At 35.9% G+C, this 27,366-nt stretch overlaps 1 protein-coding gene across 2 annotated transcripts in view; it reads right to left on the bottom strand.

The window, feature by feature from the left end:
- LOC145666394 (putative E3 ubiquitin-protein ligase HERC1) overlaps positions 1–26,790 on the bottom strand; it is a 255,934-nt gene extending 229,144 nt beyond the window's left edge. The window contains exons 1-4 of one of the 2 annotated variants that reach the window (XM_081733597.1): positions 26,535–26,790; positions 7,719–7,799; positions 5,630–5,781; positions 1,147–1,389 (exon numbers count right to left, since the gene is read on the bottom strand). In XM_081733597.1, coding sequence (XP_081589723.1) covers positions 1,147–1,389; positions 5,630–5,761 — 375 coding nt within the window. In that variant the 5' untranslated portion in view covers positions 5,762–5,781; positions 7,719–7,799; positions 26,535–26,790. The remainder of the gene's footprint in view (positions 1–1,146; positions 1,390–5,629; positions 5,782–7,718; positions 7,800–26,534) is intronic. The other variant, XM_081733598.1, reaches the window with a different exon arrangement.
- Between the last annotated feature and the right edge of the window lie 576 nt (positions 26,791–27,366).

The following is a 27,366-nucleotide window of genomic DNA, read 5'->3' on the forward strand; positions in this document are numbered from 1 at the left end:
CGAAGACGAATGAAGGTAAAAGGCAGAATTTTCTTGATGCTGCTATCAGCATTAATCAAGACTAGCTAATACAAGTTAAATGTTAATAGGGTAAAATAAAAATAAGTAAAAATAGTTAATATAAGAAAATATACAGAACTATTTACTATATGTGCAGTTATGTTTAAACAAAGAACTTGAATACTTCTTCCTTTCAACACTGTTTCATTCATATGTGTGGGTGACATTTTTGATAGTTACAGCTACAAGAAAGGTTTGATTATGATTTGATTTTTAGTTTAGCGTCCCTTTCAGTAGTGAGGCTATTATATGAAACGTGGACCTACAGCTTAAGCTGGAATCCGAATCACACGAGCTCCCGCTCGGAATCGAACCCGGGTCTCCCACACCCAAGGCGCGCACGCTAACCGTTTAGCAAAGCTACACGAAACAATTCAATAGAACAAATGAACTTGCGTGTATATATTATAAATATTTTTCGGCTATCAATTTATTTGCATCTGTTTTTATCCAATCTCAGTTCTTACGTGTTAGACTTGTTAAGTCGGAAAGCCGATTTAAAACCACTATTGTTAGAATTTAATTGCAACATAGAAGCAGCATTATGTCAATTTAGAAAACAGAAAAAGGGCCGTAGACATATTTAGATTTAAGCATTAATCTTTGCGTAACCGTATGTTAGTTGGGGTCAAACTAAAATAATAATAATAAATTTATTAAATGTAAACAATTTTGATTTTAACCTATATAGCGGACCGAAAGCTTCAGTGTACCGACTAGTATCGATAGCATCAACAGCTGGTTTTTATTCTATCCGCCATCTCGGTACGCTCAACAGAAGAAAAAGTTCCACGCTCGCTTGCAATTAACTTCATGGGAGTATCGAAAGTTTACGCCAAAAAGTAATGTTTACTTTAACAGTAATTCTACGTACTAACAGAATACGACGTTTAAGGCAATGTTTTGGTTTCTGAGCATTAGATTATTAGATAAGAATTAGTATCACAATATCATTAATAATTCAACAGTACACTTAAAGTTAAGAAACGGTAAAATTTTACATCGACTAAAGGAAAAATCTTCGAGACTTATATTAAGGGATTATATACACACAATACACATCCGAAGTACTTCTTATTAACTCACTTTCTCCTTGTCATGGTATCTGGTTGATATGGCATAGAATATCCTTCGGATGACAAGCAGTCTCTGCTTCAGAACAATTGAAAACGACGACTCAGAGAGAACGGAGCGGGCCAACTCGAGCTGTGCCGATAACAAAGCAGCTACATGGTGGTCTTGTTCGGCTGTCGTCGGAGGTTCTGTTTCAAAATCTGGTAACACTGGTCCTGGGTACAATACTGTAGTTGGTGGCATCACTATCACCTCCTATAATTAAAAAATAACGTTATATAAATGAGAGTAGCAATAGTTACTTAAGGTAAAAAAAAAAAAAAAAAATTTATTATTCAGTTACTTAAAAATGAGTAGTTATCCATACTTAGTATTAGTAACAATATTTCAAATTACTAGAACAATGTAAAGTAACGTAATGTAAAGAAAATGTATATTAATGTCTAAGCAATCAAAGACAATATCAGTCAAGCAAATCTACTTTACTGTTTCTTTATTACGTTTGGTGTTATTTCGCAATTTTTCTTTATAACTAAGGAAACTTTATATTACCAAAATTACCCCAAGCAATTTACGATTATATATCTATATCTATGTATCTATGTATCTATCTATCTATCTATCTGTATATATATATATATATATATATATATATATATATATATATATATATATATATATATACTATCTGAAACTGGATGCAGTTAACATTAGCTACATTTGATTTATATTAACCAAAATATAATGGTTACATGGATCTTTAAAAGAAAATTTATAGAATATTTTACACAATCATGAAACCTGCGTACTTAATCTGCACAAACAACATTAACGAAGTTAACAGCTATAAAGTTATCTGTTCAAATCAGCAGAATTTTCTGTTAGTTTGTTTTAGAAAGACAAAATTAATATCTTATATTGGTATATTCACATATAATTCTATCAAGAATATTTATTATTTGCCCCATATGATAGAATGCTTTATATCGGGGGATACTAACTGACATGTACAGGTAAAAAATTGTGTAATAAAATCATAATTACTGTTTAATTACAGTAGAATTGGGTACACTGATCCATGGTGCCTCCACAATGTGATATACCTTGCAGTCGTCTATTAGTAGCAAAACATACTACACTGCCTGTGTAAAAAAAAATTACTTGCACTTAAAATAAATGTGCACTAGAATTTTGTTTTACTTGATTAATTGTTATAAAATTGAAGATTAATGTTGCTTACCCTACTGAGCAATTAATCAAGCAAAACAAAATTCAAATGTATACTTCCTTTAAATACATTATACAGGTGAGGTAAGGATTCTTTTTTCCACAGGCAATAAATATCAGAACTGATATGGCAACATTGATCTTTATAGCCAGTTCGGAAGTCAAAAATTGGAAAGAGGAGTTCTGAAACAAGTAAAGACAAGATGGGGGGAGGGGAGGGGGACAAACTTCCGATGCACAATTCACGAACAAACAAAAAAAAAAAAAGTCTTAATATTCGACCTCACTTGTCTTACTGTTTTTGGTCGGGGGTGTTACGGGGCTTCAACTGGTTAGACCCTTGTTTGGTTTCAGGGTCATATTCGTAACATCAACTCTCATCACCGGTAATAACCTTGCTCAAAAAGTCTGGGTCACTCTTACTCTGATTTTCAAGTTCTAGTTCAAATTCAGACTAACGTTTTATTATTATTATTATTATTATTATTATTATTATTATTATTATTATTATTATTATTATTATTATTATTATTATTATTATTATTATTATTATTATTCCCGTGTGTGCAGGCGAGGAAAAAAGTCTGGTTTGCAAATCCTTGGTCAAAATCCGATTGCACGAACTCCAACTCACTCTGTTCTGAAATTTTATCGATCGTGAAACGACGATCCTCGTTGACTTTTTGGCGTATTTTTTCAATGCTTTTCTCGTTTCCAGGTAATGAAGGACCATAGAACGAGTTCACCACGTTTAACGCGCCAAAACCACTCGGAAACTTGTATGTGGCTAATAGCATTTTTCTTGAAAGCCTGTTGAAGTATTTGGTAAAAGCTTCCACTGCAGATTTTTCAAGCAGGAAGCAAAATTTCAAACACATTCTTTGTTCCTTTTAATCTGTCATTACGATTTCGCACGCGGCAAACGAGAAAGCTGAGAAAAACAACACTACGATCAATGCAGATGCCGCTTAGGCAAATGATTTGGTAAAGTTTTTATTAGACCCACCTAGCGGAAGAACACTCTACTACGCCTAGGAACACCCGCCTGCTTTCAATCTTTTGGGTCCCCCAACTATATTAATCTAATTCAATGTTTCAGCACTTCCAAAAGCGATATGAAACCATTGCAGCATTAGCATAATACCTTAAAGTCATATTATTGTTTGAATTATGGTTAGACATCATACAAATACATTATTATATTTGCGTGGTACCCGTAAATGGGAATCTCTTCGCAGCACAACCATAATGGAGGATTCAATCCTAACTTTTACGCTTATATTTTTCACCATTACGGAAACATTAACAAATTAAACCCTTACACTTATATACATACATTATAATGGAGATCATCGTTGGTTGGACAGGGGTTACCATCTCTATCAGTATCGAAGCTATGAGACACGGACCTACTGTTTAACATCGGATTCAAACCGAATGAGCTCTCTTTGGAAATGGAACCCAGATTTCCCGCGCAGAAGGTGCGTATGCTAACCATATAGCGATATAAAAAGAATTAAATAAGTTTTTCGTCCCACGATTTGACGGTTAGGCTAAAGGAGACGGTAATGGTGTAAAATTAATAAAATGGTGGAATGAAGAAAGTGAGAGGAAACAGGAGAATCACGCATACGGCGTTTGTCCACCACAAAGCTAACTTGGCGCGACTGGGATCGAACCAAGGACCCTATGAACCAGAGATGAACGCTCTACCACTGAGTCAGAGCGATACAAAAAGTTCCTGTGTGCTAGAAAGAAAAGTAGAACACAATGTTTGGCAACAATACATTTCCCTGGCATCTGTGATTAACTTGCAGGACGAAATCAAATTACAACGTAATAATTTATTCGAGTCCCTAAGAATTCAACTAACACGCCACATTCACAAAGAGCACATACATATCACGATAAGTCGCAAAAAGTGCTTAATGCAGAAGGTTTTTCGTTTTATATCCGACCATATTTGACGGTACTCGCCTCAAGAGATACGGCGTTGCCACCACCAATCATGTTCTATTGGATCCCGAGCATTGTGGACTATCACACTGCATCACAGTTTTTGTTACAGGAAGCTCCGGCAGGCATAAGAATTCTGTCCCACTCCTCCCTGCAAACTTTCCATAGACCATCCAGGGTGCGCAGGCGGAAATGGTGAAGATGTCATTTCAACAGTTCAAGTGCGCAAAAATCCATTGGACTGGCATCTGGGCTTTTCACAGGAATTGTTTTCGACCGGAATGACACGAATTCCTGCTTTCTCTGTCATTTCCTAATAAAAAAGTAGTGATATTCTGGCGGTATGACTCGAAGCCTTGTCCGTATGGATCATCACCTGGTTCGCGTCCATTCCATACAATTGTAGCATATCTCTCTGATAGAGGTGTCAAAATGGATTCTTGGAAGTACATTGCATTCACCTTCTCATTTTCGTCCACCTTCATATCATTAACTTCCCTCATCTCCGAATCCCGTAACAATCATAAAGCCAAATAGGAAACTTTCCCTGCACTGACGAACAAAGTTGCTCCGTCCCTTGCCGTCAATGTCACGGTATTTGATCGCCTGAATGTAACCACCAGCAATGAGATGGACATATGATTCATCCATTTCGACAACTTTCTTCCATTTGGAACCGACAACTTTTCATACAATTTCCTGCAGTTCATCTTAGGTTCGGCAATGTGACGACGAAGCAGGTGGCCTAAACGGGTCTTCCCTATACACTTCAACCTGATGCGCTTGTGAATTGCTTTGTTCACAGTTGACGGTGCGACATGGTGAAATCTGTGGCCCATATCACGTTGCGTCGGGGAATTTTCCTGCTACGCCAATCGACAGATTCCCCTTAACATTACGGATGTCACTTTGCTTGCATCCCTTTTCCTGGTGGTTTTCGTGTTAAATGTTTCGCAAGGGGAGCCTGTTGTGTGTACGGGCCACAATAGCTTTTGCAGTAGTCATCTCGAGTGTTTCACAATGCGTACGTACGAACACTTAGCATGGCAAAGGGCCATTACGTAATTCTCCTAATACCAACTGATTTTCGACTTTATTTGATAACATTCACTACCAACATTTAGGCACCTACAAAGTCAGACACAACACTGCTCCCGCCAGCAAACCCATAGTTCCAGCATGATACGCCAGGTGGCAGCATCAAATGGAAAATGGTCGGGTATACAGCGAAACCTTCTGTACTTTTAATTCACTTAAGAATATATGACTCATAAGATAATGAAAAGCCAAAACGTTATCACATCCAACTTACCTTATTAGCAATTAATCTTTCATAATAAATCTGAGTCCCGTCTCGTGTCGTAACATTATCACAGTTTTCATTCCCCCAAGAATTGTTTAAGTGGTCTAGCCACTTCACTTTTACATTAGGAGGCGATAACATGGTGTTAGCTTCAGAGATCCCTACAAGAAACAATAGTTACCTTATATATATTATTACATAAACATTACATATTACGGGTGAAAAAGAAAAACTGAACTCAAAACAAAAATGTTTATAAAAAGAATTTAATTCACAGTGAGTTAACACATCGCTGCGACTTAGTTCTATATTTTTGCATTACATCATCTGGAAGCGGTAAAATTATGCTTTATACGTTTTCCTTTTTAATGTCGGTATTAGAGATGATAATATTAATTTTCTTTGAAGTAGTAGTATGCAATCTCCATCATCAAATCTACCATCTACTTCCCCGTTAGCCTCATTCTTGTTTCAATGAATGAATATCAGCAAGCAGATACAAATGCATTTTTCTACTTTAGTACACATAGTTCTGTACGAAAAATCAATTGAAAGCTATTAGTATAATAGAGTTACCACATTCTAAGATGATAATATGCACAACAATACTAAATAAAATCATGGTGTGCCTTGATTTAATAATTTAAATATGACAATCAGGTTTCTTTCACATCATTTTTTAAGAGGGGCACTGTCCTCCGGAGGGGACCAAAATAATAATACTGTACGAAAATAATATGTGCCCCTCCGAATACTAAGTGTGCCTCCCCTGGAACATTTTTTCTGAAAGAAACACTGATCACAATATGTTTACCAAACAATGTGATAACATGTCCGGAGGATATATGCGGACGTAAATTTTTACTCCCAAAATGGGAACATGTTTGCAAAAATGTTGACGTATATAACAGTGAGAACGAGAATGAGAAAAAGCATGTTTTGCTTATATTTGCTAATGAATGACATATGATACATGTTTTGTAAATTAAATACTACTACTAACCTTTTATCCCAAAAGAAAATTGAAAAAGGTTAGAAGTATTTCATGTTTTGCTTATATTTATTTGGCATTAGTGTTTAGTATATGTTTATTTCTAAGTTCTCTCAACAAGGAGGTGGTGAAATGAAATATAAATCTCATGATTATGCCTTTTGGGCTAAGGGAGACGGATGATTAAGGAAAGAGAATGATGATGGAAGAATCGGTAGAATGCGAATGTGGGAGAAACGGATGTACCCCGAGAAAACTCACGATCACGATGTTAGAATTGTTGGAATGAGAATGTAGGAGGAAATGGGAGAACTCAGAAAAAACTCACTCACATGATGCTATCCACTACCCAATGTTGGACGGGGTTCGAACCAGGTAACCCACACACCAGAGACGAGCACTCTATCACATAAACTCTACCCTTAATAAGGAGTTTTCTTGATTTTGAGTTGAACGTCCCTTTCAGCAGCGAGGCTATATTAGACGGGACGTACAGATTAACGTGGAATCCGAACCACATGAGCTCCCGCCGGGAATCGAACCCGGCACTCCCACCCATCTGCTCTCAATAAGGATGTGGTAATAATAATAATAATAATAAACTTGAATAACGTGCTAAGAATAGCTATGATCAATATCATATAATTCAATGTTATTATTTTAACACTAGACTGTAGAAATGAGGCAAATAATAAACTTTAAATGGATGAATAAAAAGATTAACGCTGACAATATTGATTGCGTTAATTACTAACACTGAGAAGTCAAAAATAATATTACTATCTATTTAAATAGACACAGTTATTATATTTTGTAAAAAGTTTAGAGATTAAAATTGTTCCTGTTACTTTGTTAACATAAAATTTTAACCCCTATCAGTAGTTACGATTTAAAATACGTTCTTCCATAGATTAATATATAACAATACATTTGAATAAACGGTTTTTATACATGGACATAGAACACAGATTAAAAAGGAACAGAAATATCTCATTTGTTTTTAATAAAATCACGTGAAAATAATAACTGAGAGACTTTTAAAGAAAACTGGATGCCTTAATTTATAAATATTGTAGTACAGGTAAATTCCTGACTTAAAATACTCACCGTATCACAATTAGGGATCTGCCTACTTCAAATTCTTTTCTATTACGGTAAAAACATCTTTGGACAAATATAGCTTCTTTTCTGGAAATAATCAGAGAGCAGATTCAGTTTTACGGCATAAAGTTTTTGCAATTTCATGAATTTATTATAAAAAATTAATTTATTCTATTCCGTGTGCTTTAGTTGCAGTCTTCAAGCATGCTTTTACCAGGACATTTTTCCTACAGTCAAGTACTGTAGCAAGGATAAAACCAATAAGTAATATTCAAATAGTTTGGTTGTATCCAAATTATTATGCAAATAGTTTGGTAATATCTACAAAACGGTATTTGAAAACACATAGTCGTGTGGCTGGACTTGCAAAAATAAGCTTCGGCCTTACGTTTACCATGTGAATAATTCTTCTATGCTATCTGTTTATTTAGTATAATATTATTTTTTTTTCTCATGAAATTACCTAGTCTTATCATAAATACTATCCCAAAGTTTTAAGTACATCGACACAAAATGGTTAGAGATATTTTAATATCCTAATAACATAAGTTACATGGATGTACTGTATTATGAACCAAAATCACAAATAATTATTCAAAATGGCCATCATTAGCATGCATCCAGATGCCCTCCGACGAGACCGCTTTAAACTTTCAAAATTGGGATGTCTCTTTTTGCAAGCCATCTCTTGAAGCTTAGACCACAATTTGTAGTCCAAAGGATTTAGAACTGGATTTGCAGAAGCTAATCTGAAGTGGAAATGAATTCCGGAACATTTGCCTCCAGCCACTGATGAGTTGTCTATGCCTTGTGCACTGGGGCTGAATCCTGCAAGAAGCTCCAGTTCTGTCCATGAAAGAGGGTGTTGGCGAGAGTTTTGAGTAGTCTCTCAAGAACTGTTTCCTGGTATACTTTGGCTGATGTTTTGATCCCCCTTTTCACAGAAATGGAGTTCCGTTATTCCCTCGTAGCACACCCCACCACTCATGACTGAGGCAGGATGCGATCCCTCTGGATCTTTGGAAGTCTTATCATCAGCTTCTGTAGAGGATGTGGCATATATCCCGACATTTTGGGTACTGAAAGTCTCCTCAACACTGAATTTTTTTTCACGGCGGTGAACATTTGCTGCGTAACGTTTAAGTAAGTGCTTTGATTTTAGAAGCCTCTGGCACTTCAGTTCATTTGTTAGGAGATGTCCTTTGCGTTGTTTGTAAGCATGGAGCGCCAGCTTAACATGCCGGACATAGATATTTTCAATATCTTTAGCTCACGAGCTATAACTGACTACTTCATAAAGGATTTCGTCGGACACGCGCCGCCATTGCTTTCACAAGTTTCGGTGTTCGTACTGTGCGTGGTCTTTCTTGCCGCGGGCGATCTTTCACAGTTCCAGTCTCAACAAAGTGCTGGATAGTGCGGTAAACGAATTTTTTACTAATTTTCAGCTTCCGGAGGGTTTTGACAATCTCCTCTGTGATCTGCCTACTTTGTGCAACACTAGCACGGCCACACGATTTTCACACTCGCTTCATTTTATCTTGAACACTTACAACCGACACCTTTATACTTCTGCTCACCCAGCAGACCCACGCTTCACAATACCGCTCTTGACGTCGCTCGCTTGTACCGGAGGAAGTACAGCCAACTTCAAAAGTTAAGACAGTATTCATGGTAAGACTAGATACATAAGCTATTTCGGGGTAGATAATAGAATCTATTTCAATTTACATTTACTCTAACTTCATAAATGAAATTCCAACATAAAGTTTACAAAGTAAGTTGGACAAAAATTACAGTAATAATAATCAGAAAACAGAATCATAAACTCAAAAATAAATTAACGTTATACAAAGTTTTACATACTTACATACATACAACTTCAAAAACGACTCGTAAGTTTAAACAAGTGAGTTTCGCTTCACAATGTGAAACTACGGTAGACTTCCAACTATCACAATTCAATACTTTAACTTCAAGTAGTATATCTGAACTACTGGTTGCTATAGATTAATAAGATCAAAGATAGAAGCTGTTCCTCGGACGCTGAATCAATATCAGAAAGCCATTACTTGCTATGCCTTATTGTGTTTGTTCTATGATGATAAAGGTTAAAACCGGAAACCATTAATATGAACCACTGTCAATTTGAATAGATAGTTAAGGAAGAAGAGAGATTTCACTTTTGGAAATCTGACTCAATTGCAAAAAACTGCACCTCGATATATTTTACCGGTTTTGCTCCATGGAAATTAGTACTGAAACCGGATGTAGTAGGATATCTCTATCATTTCTAGTTTTGGTAGTGTGTTGCATGTTGTGATGGGACGTTCTCTTGACACATTGAATGGATTCAAGAAAATAGATTGCCGGAATCTATTATCATTTTTGTTCTGTGGGAAAAAGTTTTGAAACCGGAAATGATTAATTTGAACCACTTTTGGTTTCAACAGAGGGTTAATGGAGAAGGCAGAACATAATCTTGTTAAGCTGCATCAATTGTAAAAAATGCATTTCGTTATCTCTTACCCTTTTTTGGTATATGGGAATTACTATTGAAACCGGAAGTAGTAGTAAATTTAAACCACTTCTGGTTTCGGCAGACTGTTCGGGATAGTCATGATATGTTCCCTTGAAACGGAGTCGTTTGAAAAGAAACAGGTTCTCGCTATATGCTACCGTTTTCGTTTTATGGCGATAAACGTTGAAATACGGAAATTACCAATTTCAACCACATCTAGTTTGAAGAGTGTTAACGAAGGAAATGGAACGTATCCTTGTGACGCTGAATCAATTGTAAATAAAAAAAAAAAAAGCATCTTGACCTTTTACCGTTTCTGCTCTGTGGAAATCAGTACCGAAACCCTAAATAATAATAAATTTGAACCACTTCCGGTTTTGGTAGATTGTTCAGTGTAGTCATGGTACATTGTCTTGGGACGATGAATCGCTTGCAGAAAATAGATTTTTGCTATATTTACCGTTTTAATTTTATGGCGATAAACGTTGAAATCGGAAATTACTAATTTGAACCACTCCCAGTTTGAACAGAGAGTTAACGAAGGAGATGGAATCTATCCTTGGGATGTTGAATCGATTTCCGAAAACCTGCATCTCGAAAACTCTTACAGTTTTTGCTCTGATATCTGTCGACAGACGGACAAAGCTGTTCTATAATACAACTTTTGACATTTATGCATAGCGTACGAAGTTTGGAAGTCTAAAAAGTAATCTAGAATGCATCTAGCACATCTATATGAAAACAAACCATTTACTTCATTTTCGAAAATAAGACACAAATAGATCGCGAGATTCGGTAAGACTAATACCTTTGAATAATAATGTCTTGAAAGTTCTCTTTCATATTATCATCATCATCATAGTTATTACCCCATTATTGCCAGATTACTTTACTGAACTGACAAGTTTTCATGCTCCACGGTCTTCAGCTAACCTTTTCCTCTTTATGTACAAATTTCCTGTTTTGATACTGTTCGTCAACTGTAGTTTCCTTCGTCCCATCCGTCTCTTTCTTGCCACCATACCATCTACCACGCCTCTCATGATACAGTTCTTTCTCAGTCAATGTCCCATTTCAATTACATCTAACGTTTTATCTCCACCACCGTTTCTAACACCCTCTCATTCGTCTTCCGTTTGACCCCAAAAATTCTTTTCTATACCCACATTTCGAAAACTTTCCAGTCTTTTTTATTGATTTTGCGTAATGTCTAGATTTCTATCCCATACAGTATAATACTCCACACGAAGAATTTTATGAGTCTCTTTCTCAACTCCTTAATCAAGGACCACAAAAGACTTTCTTCCCCTCCTAAATGCTTCTTTCAACATTCCTATCCTTCCTTTTATTTCGCGTTCGTATTTCATATCATCACTAATAATACTACCCAGGTATCAAAAACTAGTCACCTGTTCTATTCTCTCCGCTCTTATTTCTATCTTTAACCCGACCGTCTGATTTCAATCACCATAGCTCGTGTCTTTCTAACATTTATTTTCATCCTATATTCTTCACAGTCCTACTTCAAGCTATCTAATATCTTATTTATTTTCTTTTCAGATTCTGCAACAAGGGCGATACCATTGTACACATGTTCTCTTTCTGCTGTCAGCAAACTAGGAAACAATAGAGCGGTTACTTCCCGTTGACTTACACTCCACAGTACCTCAGCTGTTAGTCACTCTGACCAAATCTGGGACTAACGTCTAAGATGCCGCTCCATCACTACAATTTTCGCCAAACGGCTACTGGAGAACTGCTGCCTTCTCCCAGAACACTCTTCGTCTGACTACTTCATTTAAATCAATTCGGTAAGAGTAACTCTTTTGATAGTGAACTATCGCCAACATCTTTAAATTTCACTGCAGCACACAAACCTCTCCACCCAACACATAAAGTGTCTTCGTAAAGGTGGTCTTTATCGGGGAGGAGATACCCCATAAAAGTGAAGTTTATAATGGAACTTTCCACTGTAACACTAGAAGATCTATGCCTGCTTGTACCAGGGGATTTATATAAACGGAAAGATGAGGAGTCTGACAGCTGCTATTTCAGGTCACTGTCACTTAAAGTAGAGATCGACGAAAGAACTTGTTCGAGTTCTTATATCATGTGTAGTGCTTCTCCTCTAGGAGACTGCATGGCAATGCTCAAATTGTTTATATTACTTTTACCTTATTACTTAAATTACAAGTATGTCGCTAATACTTCTTTGCAGCAAAAGTTTCTAACTTATAAATTCCCCAAATCTTAGGAAACCTATTCTTAACTTTTTTATGCATCATGAAGTTTCATAGATACATCCTTCGACTGACAGTGAAACTGTTGTACCACTTGCATATGAAAGCAAATGCAACACTCGAACATTTTTCAGGCTTGATTGGATTTTTCGGGTTTAATTGGGTACCCTACAAACAACTTAACACCTGTTCTAAGTTCCAAATTGAAATTTTCTATAAATATGCTCCTTGCATCCTAGGCTGTAAATAAGGTGAGGTGTGGGAATTGCATATCCTAAGGGAGAATGGGAGCTTAAATGTTTTCTTTTGGAGTTTGCCAGATATCTCCGAAACTATTAGATGTACTACTATGAGCAAAATAAATGACGCGTCTCTTTATTTTGAAGTTTTCTCAAAATATCTCCGTTTCCTTTATATGTTCGAAATTTTGGAAGGTTTCCCCAGCAGGAAACGTTAATAACAAACTCGTTTTTAATATTTGTGTTAGATATTAGCTTAAAATAAATAAATTAGAAGCGAAAAACATTAAATCGACTGAAATTACGGGAATTACCAACTCTGCTAAAGTGGGAAATTTTCAAGAACGCGAGGGAATTCTGCAGTTCAACACGAAGCAGCGACATCTATGTCATTGAGAGAAATGTGGATTAAATCTACAAACGAAACTTTTAACGAAACATTTCTATGTCTTATTACGTGCATTATCTGCAAACTCCAAATATATGAATCTATACTAAGTATTAACGTATAGATAGAGCATATAGTGGAAATTGCCTATGGAAAAGGACGAATTGGTAGCACGATCGTAATGAAAACTCATCTTTACCGTAGAGCATGTTCAGTTTGTGTAAGAAAACAAATAGCTCAGTTAGTTAAAGCAACGACTCTGTATACCGAAGGTAGCTCGTTCGAAACTCCACAGAGGTGCAACTGTCATTTTTATTACTGTGGTTATTTTATTTATTTTTTATGTGGGAAAGAATCAAATTGTAACATATGTGTAAAACTCATGACGATACCAAAAAAAAAAAAAAAAAGAAAAAAAAAAGAAAAAATGTTGTCGCACTTGTATTAGTGTCCCTACTTTTGTTTGTAAACAGTTTCGTAATTATTTTCCCTGTGCTCACTGCTCACAATATGCTCGCTGGTGAATAATGAATGTTTCCCAGTAAACGTTAATTCTAATTTGGAGATTTTTATAAAGTTTCACAATGTTTATCATTAAATAGTCTTCTATCTACTTTTTTGGACACTTTGATACCAGATTTCCCTATTAAATGTTTAATTTTCCGTAGATGTTTCATTACGGAAAAGTTTTACAGTGTATTTGTCTTGAATTGAAATTGTTTTGAATTTACCCCATGAGGTAAGTAGCCCGAAGGAGGAGAACTGAAGTAGCTGATATTCTACGTAAAAGCAACCAATTTTAGATTGATGACGCTTCTTACCTTCAGCACATAATCTTTACGTTAGAGAGTCAGAGAGAAAAATCCTTTTTTCCCTCCCCTTTGACCACTCATCTTAAAGCTCTACATGTAATGATTCGTGTCACATAATTTCGTCTCTCCAAAGATATTCATATAATAATAATAATAATAATAATAATAATAATAATAATAATAATAATAATAATAATAATAATAATAATAATAATAATAATAATAATTATTATTATTATTATTATTATTATTATTATTATTATTATTATTATTATTATTATTATTATTATTATTATTATTATTATTGAATATGCCACCCTTACATAATGTAGTAACCTTAGACATTTTAGTTTAAAGTGCTTTCTTTAGTAATAATTTGAGCAACCACGTATCAAAATTTAGACTGTAGGAGGGGCACGACGTTTCTTTTTGCCCCTCTATTTTCAGCACCTACCCAAAAGAAAGTATTTAATTTCTGACAAGCAGGGCAGACAAAATTAATAAGAAATATATTTAGAGCATCCTTTCCTCCGTGAGTGGAATATCACGTAGCATTTTTTTATTCTACCGAAGATGACTCTAGGCGGTTATGATTAGTTAACAAAAGAAATACGTAATATATTTATAGCGCCCTTTGGCTGTAATATTACCGCTTCTTTATTTGTTCGAAGGCGCCCTACACAGCCAAGGGTGACAAAAAGAATAGGAAAAGTGTCTAAAGATTATAAAACACTTTATATTTTGAAACAGGTATTGAATTACGTTCGAAGCATTGGCGTAAATAGCGCCCCCACAACCCTGTGGCATGGGGACCGCACAAGCTGCAAAGTCAAAAAATATATAGAAAGTACGCAGGGACGAACTAGGCCAAATTTTCACCTGGACAAAGTGACTTTATGGCTCCCTCCCCCCTAGTATTAGCCTATATTTTACATTTTATTCTAGTGTTTTTAATAGTTTAAACCCATTTTCAAAAAGACATTCATTACCTAGGAAAATTTCCCAAAGAATATGGCCTGCTATAAACAATACGAACACCGCCCCCCCCCCCCCAGCTTGGTCTAGTGGCTAGCACGCCTGCCTTCTGTGGTCCCGTGTCCAATTCCCGGTGGGTTACTGTTGAACGATAAACGTGGTTCGGATTTCACTATAATCATTATCCACATCTCCTTTGGCCATTAAGGCATAACTGTGGAACGGTAAACTCTAGCAAAGAAACAAACAATACTTACTCCCCCTCCACTCTTTATTCTACATGTCATCTCTCCATTTGTCGAAACAGTCCCCTTAGTGCTATGAAACTCTTCTTCCATGGTGAAATGGAAAAAAATTATGTAATTGCCGCTACTTTACAAGAATATAAACCAAAAAAGTCAGTAGGAAACACATTATAAAAGTTACTTTTTGAGGCTCGTTTTGGCGTCCCTCCGACTCTGGCGCCCCGGGCAGTCGCCCGGGTTACCCCGCCCAAGGTCCGACCTTGAAAGTATGGACGCATAACTAAGGGCTGCGGACGTGAGGTTAACCTTCATGTTATGCGACTGGTGTTTGAAATGTTCAGTAACTGATGGGTTAGTAAAATAATTTCGACGGTTACTGATATTTAAAGTTTAGCTAAGACAAGTTGCCTAACCAAATACATTTGATATCGCGATGTTACAATTTGATTTTTCCTCACATAAAAAAAGAGAAATACAATAGTAAAAAACTCTTACTCGTATTAGGCTCCAACTAACAACCTAATTCGTACAGACTAGTTGCTCTGACCAACTGAGTTTCGATTTCTTACGCGAAAGAAGTCTGTTATATTACGAGGCATGCTTTTCATTATGATCGTGCTGTTAATTTATTCTTTCGATAGGTAATTTCCACTCTTTGCTTTACCTATATAAATAAATGTATGGATTCATATATTAAGTGTCTTTGGGTAATGTGTGTAATAATTTCGCGACAAATATACTTGCTTAAATGTATTGTATGCTATGATTTGCCCTGATTGTCTGTTCATATGGTGGTTGGAAAATACACGTCAAAACTATTCGAAGTAATACGAACACAGCTTAAGAACAGGGACTGAACTGAATCATCACTCGATTGACCTTGAGGGCAAAAAACACCAAAAGGTAGCTATAAACGAAAGTTCAGCATGCATTTCTGTGGAGCTCTGTTCAGTATCACGGTTCTCTGGCAAACACGTTTGTTCTTAGGAGTATATATTACAAACCTAACCTTTCGATAGAGCGCAATTGCAGAGAACCAAAGTAAAGGAATTCTTGCCCTTGTTAAGTTGGGGCACCACTATGTGCAATAAAAATATCGCGTCTCCTTGAAGTGATACTTTATCGAAAATAACTCGTTTTCCTATATATATTCGAAGTTTCTGAGGGTTTCAAAATGAGGAAACATTACTAACAAGGACGCATTTAGGGGTGGGTTCAGAGGGTCCGGACCCCCTCTGAAATCCCAACTTTTCTGTAAATTTAACCTAATTTTGGGGGTTATTTTTTAAAAAATATTAAAATTTATCCTAATATTGAAGTCGGACCCCCCAGATAACTTTGGACCCCTCCCGAAATAAATTCCTGCATGCGTGCCTGCAGAGAAATATATTTTCAATATATTCGTTAAATAATAAAGTAAAATAACTAAATTAGGAGCAAAAACCTTCAACACGGTCCAACTTTTGTCCACTGCCAATATTGTTAGAAGGGATATTAATAGCAAAAACTCCTAGTCAATGCTGAACCTTGGAACTTCATCCCGAACACAAGTATATTTTCGAAACACACTAAGGCCTAGCCAGAAAGCATTGTGTGCGAGTTACGTTTGGCAACATCGCACGGAAACAAATGAATGCTGAATTGCATTGTAACCCGTTCCTACTACTACTATTTTTACTACTAACTTCGCTATGGATCTGTATAATATAAGGGCAAACTTATTTTAATGAAAATTTAAAAAAATGTTGAATCACTTTTTGAATATTATTTTAAATCTTTTTTTTAACGAAAGAAGTGTTATAAACTTTTTTAAAAATAATAAAAATAATTGTTCTTAGGAAGGATTTGAACCCACGCCAAAACCAATATTTCTTACTAGCATACTGCGCTAGCTCACTCAGCTACGAGAACCGACAAAATTTAGCGTTTACTTTGTGCTATATTCACGTCATAACTCGTGATGTCACCAACAGGATCACGATATAGACGTCATTATTTTTCCTACATTCCAGAGTCCCCCGAGAATTGATCATTGTCTACTCGGACTGGAATTGTCATTTGGAACAAACACTTGAATATGAAGCCAAAAGTTCCTTTAAAATAGACGAAAACTTCGAAAGTTTTAAGAATTTTAATATTTTTGCCTTTTCCCATAAGTGGGTCATAGCCTCTACACCGAAAAGCCCCCCAAGATTTGATCATTGACCACTCGGACTGAAATTCTCATTTGGAACCAAAACTTTAATATGAAGTAAAAAATTAAACTTTTACATCAATTTGAACTGACTGGGTTCCGGTTAACCACACTATTATGTTTAGTTTAGTTAAGTGGTAATTTGTGACAGCTTCACATCATCAAAAGAATCCTTCACTTCACTGCACCCCCTTCCAGGACTCCGTGCTGGATCAGTCACTAGAATCAATAGACACTTTTCCTATTCTTTTTGTCACCCTTGGTTGTGTAGGAGCTCCCTCGAACAAATAAAGAAGAGGTAATATTACAATCAAGGGGAGCTATGTATTAGGTATCTATTTAGTTACTTACCCCTAACCGCACAGGGTTATCTTCAGTAGAATTAAAAATGCTACGTGATATTCCGATCATGAACGGGGAGAGGGTGATATAAATATATTTTCTTATTCATTTTGTCTGCCCTGCTTATCAGAAATTACGTAACGTTGTCCCTGTTTGTCAGTAACGTTGTCCTTGTCTGTTGGGAGGGTACTGGAATGAGGGGCAAAAAACCATCGTGCCGCCTCCCACATGGTTGCTCAAATTATTACAAAAGAAAGCATTTTAAACTAAGATGTCTAAGGTTACTACATTAGGTAAATATGGCATCATGGGCGGCGATTAGGGGGGCAAAGGGGGACATTTGCCCCCCCCCCCCCCCACTTTTTTGAAGTAACCCATTAATGTATATAGTTTCATTTGGAAATGTAAAGTTTTTGTATGTATTATGTCTCATAGAAAAAATGGTGCCATATAATATTTGTCATTGCGAGAGTATATATTGGTTGTTTTCCCGTGAAGTTAAGAAAGCAACAGGAATTGCGTTTTAATTGCCACGGAAAACAACCCCAAAATTAACCTATTGAAGCACAACAATTCCAGCATAATTGAAAGTATACAGTAGCAGCAGTAGTAGAAAGCAGTAGTAGAAAGCAGCAGTATTCAGGGGTATAGAAGCAAAACCTGATAAATCCATTATTCAATTTTGTCAGGAAACGAAGAAGAAGTGACGCCCTTATGCTTCAGAATTGTTGAACATTTTTTTGTTTAGTGATCAATAATACAAATGAGTGAAATCAACAACTAAACAAAAAAGTTGTTCAGAAATTCTGAAAACATGAGAGCGTAACTTTTTCTTCGTTCCCAGACAAAATTCAAAAACGAATTTAGAAGGTTTTGCTTCTATACAACCTTCTTACAACGGCTCGATATGTTAGTCAGCCGCTTTGAAACTAATTGAGAGAACATTTGCAAAAAAAAAAAAAAAAAAAAAAAAAAAAAAAAAATCTTTAATTGCACAAAAATTGACAGTTCCTAAAATGTCTTTTCTTCTTTCTAAAGTAAAGAATATTGATTAAAAAGAGCGTAATAAGAAACAACTTCTACCATTTCCATTGTTTTGTAGTGTAATATACGAGTGAAGTGGTGTGTTTAGGGGTGTACGAGTGTATACACAATTAGATTTAGTAAATTCAACATAATTCTAGGTTTTAGAATTATTTTGTATAACTGGAGTGTGAAATGATTCTAAGTATGGTTGTGTTTTGATGTATTCCAAGTGAGTTAAAACTGCACCTAATGGCAACGAGCATGTTTCGAGAAGCTGCACAAGCAAATACATGTATTGCTTTAAATGTCGTAGCAAATATTTGTTGTATTTACTGGTTTTCATTTTCCAAGAGTAATAACATTCATTTAATAGCATATGTGGAATTAAAAATTAAGTTGTTCATTAATCCCCAGTTTCAATATTACTTCTACATAGCATACCTCATTATTCATTACTATGATTAATATTATCCTTTCTATTTATTTGTTTTGTAAATTTGTTATTAAATAATCTGATTACACAATTTTCCAGACAGAATGTTAAGAGAAAGAAATGAAATGAAAGTTTTGAGTTTTATGTCCCACGCTTATGCCGGCTAGGCTAAAGGAGACGGTGAAGATGAGAAATACTGTAAATGAAATGGTGGAATGAAGAAAGTGGGAGGAAACGGGAGAACCCGAGAAAACCCACGCACACGGTGTTTGTCCGCCACAAGGTCCACTTGGCGGGAGCAGTGTTTGGACCAGGAACCCCATGCACCAGAGGTGAACGGTCTACCACTGAGCCACCGCGACCTCCAGAATTTTAAGATGTTCATGAGCAAGTAATCAAATCTCTTCTTACACCTTCGTTGTTTAAGAGTACAAAGGTCTAGTGCCTACTTCTGTTGCTCTTGTCAATTTATTTAATAAAATATAAAAATACAATATACGGTATTTTAACCGAAAAAGATAGTATCCTATTAGTTATACAACCTTTCGTCAAAAAAAGTGTTGGAAACAACCAGGGAAACTAACAGTGATATACTAATATTCAGATCATGTCTTGCCCCCCACTTTTAACGTCCAATCGCCGCCACTGTATGGCATATTCAGGATTATTATTATTATTATTATTATTATTATTATTATTATTATTATTATTATTATTATTATTATTATTATTATTATTATATGAATGTCTTTGGAGCACCGAAATTGTGTAAGACGAACCATGGTATGTAGAGGTGGTTTAAGATGGGTGGTCATAGGGGAGGAAAAAACAGGATTTTTCTCTCTGACTCTCTAATGTAAAGATTATGTGCTGAAGGTAAGAAGCATCATCATTCTACAATAGGTTGCTTTTACGTAGAATATCAGCTACTTCAGTTCTCCTTCGGGCTACTTACCTCATGGGGTAAATTCAAAACAATTTCAATTTAAAACAAATACATTGTAAAACTTTTCCGTAATTAAACATCTAGGGAAAATTAAACATTTAATAGGGAAATCTGTTATCAAAATGTCCAAACAAGTAGATAGAAGATTATTTAATGATAAACATTGTGAAACTTTATAAAAATCTCCAAATTAGAATTAACGTTTACTAGAAAGCAGTCGTTATACACCAGTTAGCATATTGTGAGCAGTGAGCACAGGGAAAATAATCACGAAACTGTTTGCAAAACAAAAATTAGGGACACTAATGCAAGTGCGACACCAGTTTTTCTTTTTTGGTATTGTCATGAGTTTTACACATATGTTACAATTTGATTCTTTCCCACATAAAAAAAATAAATCAAATAACCCTAATAATAAAAGTGACCATTGCACTTCTATGGGGTTCGAACCTGCTACTTCCGGCATACAGACTCGTACCTTTAACTAACTGAGCTATTTGTTTTCTTACGCAAACTGAACATGTTCTACGATAAAAATGATTTTTCATTACTATCGTGCTACCAATTCGTCCTTTTCCATAGGTAATTTCAACTATTTGCTTTATCTAAACGCTAATACTTGGCATAGATTCATATATTTGAAGTTTGTAGATATTGCGTGTAATAGGACATATTAGAAATGTTTCGTTAAAAGTTTCGTTTGTAAATCTAATCCGCATTTCTCTCAATGACATAGATGTCGTTGCTTCGTGTTGAACTGCAGAATTCCCTCGCGTTCTTGAAAATTTCCCACTTTAGCAGAGTTGGTAATTCTCGTAATTTCGGTCGATTTAATGTTTTTCGCTTCTAATTTATTTATTTTAAGCTAATATCTAACACAAATATTTAAAACGGGCTTGTTTTTAACGTTTCCTGCTGGGGAAACCTTCCGAAATTTCGAATATATAAAGAAAACGGATATATTTTCAAAAAACTTCAAAATAAAGAGACGCGTCATTTATTTTGCTCATAGTAGTACATCTGTTTGCGTCCTAGGCTACAAATAAAGTGAGAATGATCTAACAAGTAAGGGACCATATGGTTGTCGCGCAAATCAGATGCAGACATACGTCATCTGATTAAGCATGAAAAGATATGGAGAACACAGAAATTTAAGGTGCTAAGGGTCATAGGGAGCGGAGCGAGGAAAGAGGAAACATTGAATGTCGGCAAAATTGAAGAAAGTCAGGAATGATGGGAAAAGTTAATTTCGTGCAAACAGGGAAAGAAAGTCAACCAAAAGAAAGAAACTAAACATAACAAGGGCATCAAGGACGAAGAAAGATCATAATCAGGGTTGCCATCCGGACCGCAGTGTTGCCAGCTCATCATAACATTCATATGGAAGGTATAGCACAGTATAGCAATTCATGCACAAGGAAAAATATTAGTAACACAAAAGACAATTGAAAAGACTCTGTACACGTGCGTAAAAAGATTTAACGATAGTCGTGAGTGAATAATGTACATGAGGGAGGACAAATATAAACATGAAAGTGAAGGTGGTACACATGATAACACAGAAACGAAAGTATTTGGAAGCATCGTTCCATGATGATGATCATGATCGTTCATCACAGATACGTTAGTGTTCTCCAGTATTAATGTGTGGCAACGTGATAACTTTCTCCGCCTTCAGTCATTTGTTTAGTTTTCCTCTAGGCGATTCCAAAAGATGATACGCTTTGTCTTTTTCAAATGTGGCTACTCCAATGAACATCCTGGACAGTTTGAAACACCTTCCGCATATTGCTTTGCAAAAGGACTCACAGAGGAATGCTGCAGAGACGCGTGTGACCAGCTTGCTTTTATCTGCTGTGCTCACTGCGAGAAATGTTTGTGTGTTGACCACGCATTCATTCGTGATCTTCACGTCAACTGCAATTAAACTACAAATGGTGCGTACTGTTCTCTATTTTCCTCCATTTGTATTCACGCGGGTGTAATATTCACTCACGACTACGTTAAAACTTTTTACCCACGTGTACAGAGTCTTTTCAATTGTCTTTTGTGTTACTAATATTTTTCCTTGTGCATGAATTGCTATACTGTGCTATATTTTCCATATCAATGTTATGCAGAGCTGGCAATACTGCGGTCTGGATGACAACCCTGATTATGATCTTTCTTCGTCCTTGATGCCCTTGTTATGTTTAGTTTCTTTCTTTTGGTTGACTTTCTTTCCCTGTTTGCACGAAATTAACTTTTCCCATCATTCCTGACTTTCTTCAATTTTGCCGACATTCAATGTTTCCTCTTTCCTCGCTCCGCTCCCTACGGCCCTTAGCACCTTAAATTTCTGTGTTCTCCATATCTTTTCATGCTTAATCAGATGACGTATGTCTGCATCTGATTTGCGCGACAACCATATGGTCCCTTACTTGTAATGGGGATGGGAGGAGATTTAAATAATTTCTTTTGACTTTAGCCAGATCTCTGTAACTATTAAACAAAGAACCTTGAAATTTTCTATAAATATTCTGCAATTATGATCAATTAATTTAGATAAGAATATGGTTTATAGGTGGAGATATAGACGGTGTAGAGTTGATTGTTCAAAATTTTAATTTCGTTATTTAACATATTCGAGTCTCAGCACGTCACGTAGCCGTGATGTTTTTCTTTTCCTCAGTGGACGGATCACATCTCCCTGACGCACTGGAATTTCCGTTAATTTGAACATTGGATGGCTATTTGTAGACGGCTTTCGACTTCTCATATATACTTTGTGATCATTTTAGTACTTGTAAAAAAATCCAGGTGGCAATGTATCCGATGCAGACCGAGTTAGAGCGATAACAATTGGCATACGTTTCCCGTGTGTTTGGTAGCATTCTCCCTTCACCAGCAGCCATTACTATCGCGTCTTTATATGCATTTTTTTTACTCAAAACAGGAGATTTATCCGGAGAAGAAATATGGAATATCCTTGATGAGTTTGCTGTTGATTCTGAATCTGAAATTGATGATTTCAAATATTGACCCAGATTATGTTGGCGGCGTTTCTATAGAAGGAAAGTTCAGGTTTTTTTTTCTTTCTTTTAGCTTATAATGACTGACCAATAAGGATGACTGTAACATAAGCATTTATGCGAATGGTGGGGGTCTCTGTAATATTTTCTTAGGTACAACAATCGTATTTATTTATACTTTTTATGGACACTGGAGGGGGTGTTTGGCTGTTTGGGGAAGCGGACTGGATGGCGTAGTGGTTAACGCATCAGCACAGTATGCCGAAGATCTCGGGTTCGAGTCCCGGTCCAGTCAAGCCACTTTTTCACTCTTTGTAAGTTGTTTAATTCGCACCTACAGAGGATTGTGGTGTGCAAAATAAATCGGTTGTTTCCTCCTTTCATTAATATATATGAAATCATATCCGTTAAAGGTGTTCTCAATATATGGACACTGGATTGTTCAAGCACAGCAGCTTAGGCTCTGGTACAAGCCATGTGGTCTGAGTAGAGAGCACCGACTGCAGGAGTGAGGGGGGTGTTTGGCTGTTCTGGGTGGCGTAGTGGTTAACGCATCAGCACATTATGCCGGAGATCCCGCGTTCGAGTCTCGGTCCAGTCCAGCCATATTTTCACTCTTTGTAAGTTGATTATAAATAGTTTTGCTAGATATATAATGAAAAATCTATACGCAGAATTTCACCTCTAAATTCACAGATTCTTGAGATATTCAAATCTTGGCAAAGATTTTTTTTTTTTTTTTTTATCCGTTTAAAGTCCCCTAGATATATATAGATAGATCAGCGTTTTCTAAAACTTTGCTTCTATAATAAAATTTATCTTTCTCTATTCAGAAAGTGCTAAATGTAAGAAATTGCTTGAAGATGTGAAATTCAGCTTAAGGTATTCTCAGTTAAAAGTAATGAAAAAAGTTTCAGCGTCTCAAAGAGTTCGCTCCTAAGGAGATTCATTTCTAGACCCAAACTTCCTTCTTTTCCTTTCTTTATCCCATAAGTTGTGAATGTATGGATACGTCTAAATTGGAGGAAGAATGAAATTCGGTAAATAAATTCTTAATTAAAAACACCAAAATAAGCATTTAGTGTTTCTAAAAATTCCCCTTTTAAGGGTGGAAAGGGAATCTATAATATTCAAACTAATCTTTTTATTATTAATATTATTCAGAAATTGCCTAATTAAAATATTTGCTCAAGATGGAGGTGTGAAATTCGGTGTTTCAACTCTTAGTTAAAAGTAAGATCGAATACATCTTTTAGTGTTTTCCAGAACTTCGCTTCTTTCTCTTTTTCTGTTTGTTCCTGTTACTGTTTACGGTAACCTCTACAACCTTGAATCTGGGATAATAAATTATGCCAGCTTTTGACTTTTATCTCTTTTCCAGTCATATTTTATGATTCTTTTCTACATGTGACTTGTATATTTACTTGGTAGCAATGTGCAGATTATTTACTTCTATTAAATACGCATGTTGCTCCATTACAGAATGAAGGGAAAATAGATTTTCCTTGTAAGGAGATCCAAGGGGTGTGAGGATCTAGGTTCATCTTTTTGGACTTAGTTCTACGTACATACGCATCTCTCTGCAGATATACAATACACCGTCATAAAAATGATGACTTTACGGTTAAGATCTAATCTATGCAAATGCCTTGCTTATGAGAAATTTAAAGTCTTTTTTTTTTTTTTTTTTTTTTTTTCACTATCGTCGTTTGAAGTGCCTGCTCTCTACGGACGTATTCCCGTGCGGACCTTCTTGTTGCGCTCCTGTCCTGACTCGGTTAGATAGCATTCATCCTTATTATCGGACATTTAGCACAGATTGGTTAGTGTTTTCTGCACTGTTAATGTTCACTGCATATTTTTTATAGCATTTGTTCGGACCTACAATTATACCCGAATGGAATCACATCAGTTTGCACGCATATTATTAATTCGTATCCAATTATTTGGGCAAGCGCCAATGAAATAAGGGTGCAGAATGTCATAGGGAATCATCTAGAGCACAAAATGTAAAATATTTTTTGATGCATACAATAAATCTTCCGGTACACATGTACATTTCATAAATATGTGGATCCATACAGTAAAGCGGCACTGGTAGCTTTCTTCTGTAACATGTATGTATAATGTGTGCATAGTGCTTCTTTTATTGAAGACTATATGATATTTACATGATTTATTACTCTACTTTCAGCTATGGTGCCTTCGAAATAAGCAGTTTAGGTCAAGGGTTAAGTGCAAATTAAATTGAAGTCTTAGAAGCTGCATGTTGTTGGTACTATTTTGAGTGAAGGCATTTTGACGTATGACATTATAGTGGGCTGATATTTAGTATCTCCCCCAATCTTGCACATATAAGATTTACATTGTGTTACTTACTTTACAAAATATAGCTGAGCTAGGGACAGCTAGCGAAGGGAGTTAGAAGCCCCCAGGGCCTTTGTACTCCTACCTTTATCACAATTTAGACAAAAACAAGGTACTCGGTTCTGGGACAATGAAACGAGTTGGGGGAGATACTAAATGCCATCCTTATAGTGCAATGAGGAAATTTATTCCCAGCATTCAACGATGATAGTTGCATGCTACAGGTGTGACGTTTCGACTGTGAGTTTTATAACAACCTATGGTAGTGAATAAAAAGTTATTCTCTTATATGGTGCGGCACGGATTATTGAAATTGAGTAGGAAGTGTGGCAACTTAGAAAGGCACTGAAAATAAAGAAGTGAAGGAACAGTTAAATTTCAAATGTGAACACTGTGTTTGTTGATGATATGAAATGCCATCGATGACAAATATGGGCAGTGAAATGTACTTTTTTCCAGGACAGAAATTTATCGCTAGAGAATGCGACTAATATAGTGTTTTTAGCGACATCCTTGTTCACGGGTATACCATCCATCGCTGCTACGCCTGCTCCTACCCATTCCTTGCTCTTGCTCTGCCTAGCATTCGTGCATATTAGTGGACACTTAACACGGGTTGGTTTGTTTTTACAGAGTAGTTTTTGACATATTTTCGTACACGTAAAAACGTAAAGAGAATGTGCACCGAGAAATTAGGAAACATTTTCTGAGGTAATGACACTGAATTTCCTCATTAATGACAAAAAAATTTTTACATTTTTCAACCCGAAAATACTGGACACACTCTGTGACACAAAGGCTTAAGACAACAGTAGTATTTTGTGAAATACTTTAGACGTAAATTTTCCATATGTTGGCAACCTTATGCTTAACCTGCAGCCATTTCTGAGCTGATTCTTTAGACATAATAAACTAAACTTGTTCCTTTTATTTTTTCTACACTCAATACGATCAACATTTCGCTACAGTGATATGACAAGTCTTCTTGTCATTTATAACGCTTTCAAGGTATTCATCTCCCCTACATACCCACAATGCTGTTACTATTACTTAGATTTCCTAAACAACATTAGCTTTACTCACCAAATATTTTATTTTATGATTACAAAACCCAAATACAGCTTATTACATATTTTCTGCTTCTCGTGGGTTTCGTTCCTCTTTTGTTCTGTCTTCTTCTATTTTCATGACCATCAACAGTTTTTAATGTTTGGGCCTCGAACATTAATTACTATAGGCTACCACCTGGAAATTTTCTTATGTATATCTTAAAATAAGAATTCATAGGCCTTATGCAGAATCATTTTGACGTATGGGTAGCGTCATATTAAAGCCCTGACTACTGCAGGACACATGCTAGTCGAACTCTATAGTATGGCACTAATCACGCGTCAGAACGACTCTGCATAAGGCCCCATATGTTTAAAATTTAACAGCACCATCTGCAAAATTGTTTTAATGTCTGATCGCTATAATGGCTGAACTTGAACATCTTCTGCTTCTGACAATTGCCCCAAACACGATCAAAAAGTATCGCAACATTTTTTGCAATTTACTCAAATAAGAGTTGCATGAATTTGTCCTCTTCCCCAACTTGAAGCACTAACGATTGGTGCCACTGGTTAGTGCAACATTTGTGCTCGTTAGTGCTTTATTTGTGCTCATTTGTGATGAAACTCCATCGTTCTTGTTTAAGTGGTTCAAGAGATATAAGTCGAAAACTGAAAGAAGTAGAAACTGAAGGAAAAAAGGAAAAGAAAGAAGTAAGTACTAAAATGAAAAGAATAACATTCGTTAATGCTTAACTTGTATAGCTCACAGATGACGAGAAGAACCCTAATACAGGGGAAATTGGGAAAGGTCAACAACACGGTCATGTCCATTTTCGGTTTTTGAGGTGTGCTCTATACTTAGA

Source organism: Thermobia domestica, chromosome 12, assembly GCF_964235325.1.
Source record: "Thermobia domestica chromosome 12, izTheDome1.hap1.1, whole genome shotgun sequence".
NCBI classification, from domain to species: Eukaryota; Metazoa; Arthropoda; class Insecta; order Zygentoma; family Lepismatidae; genus Thermobia; species Thermobia domestica.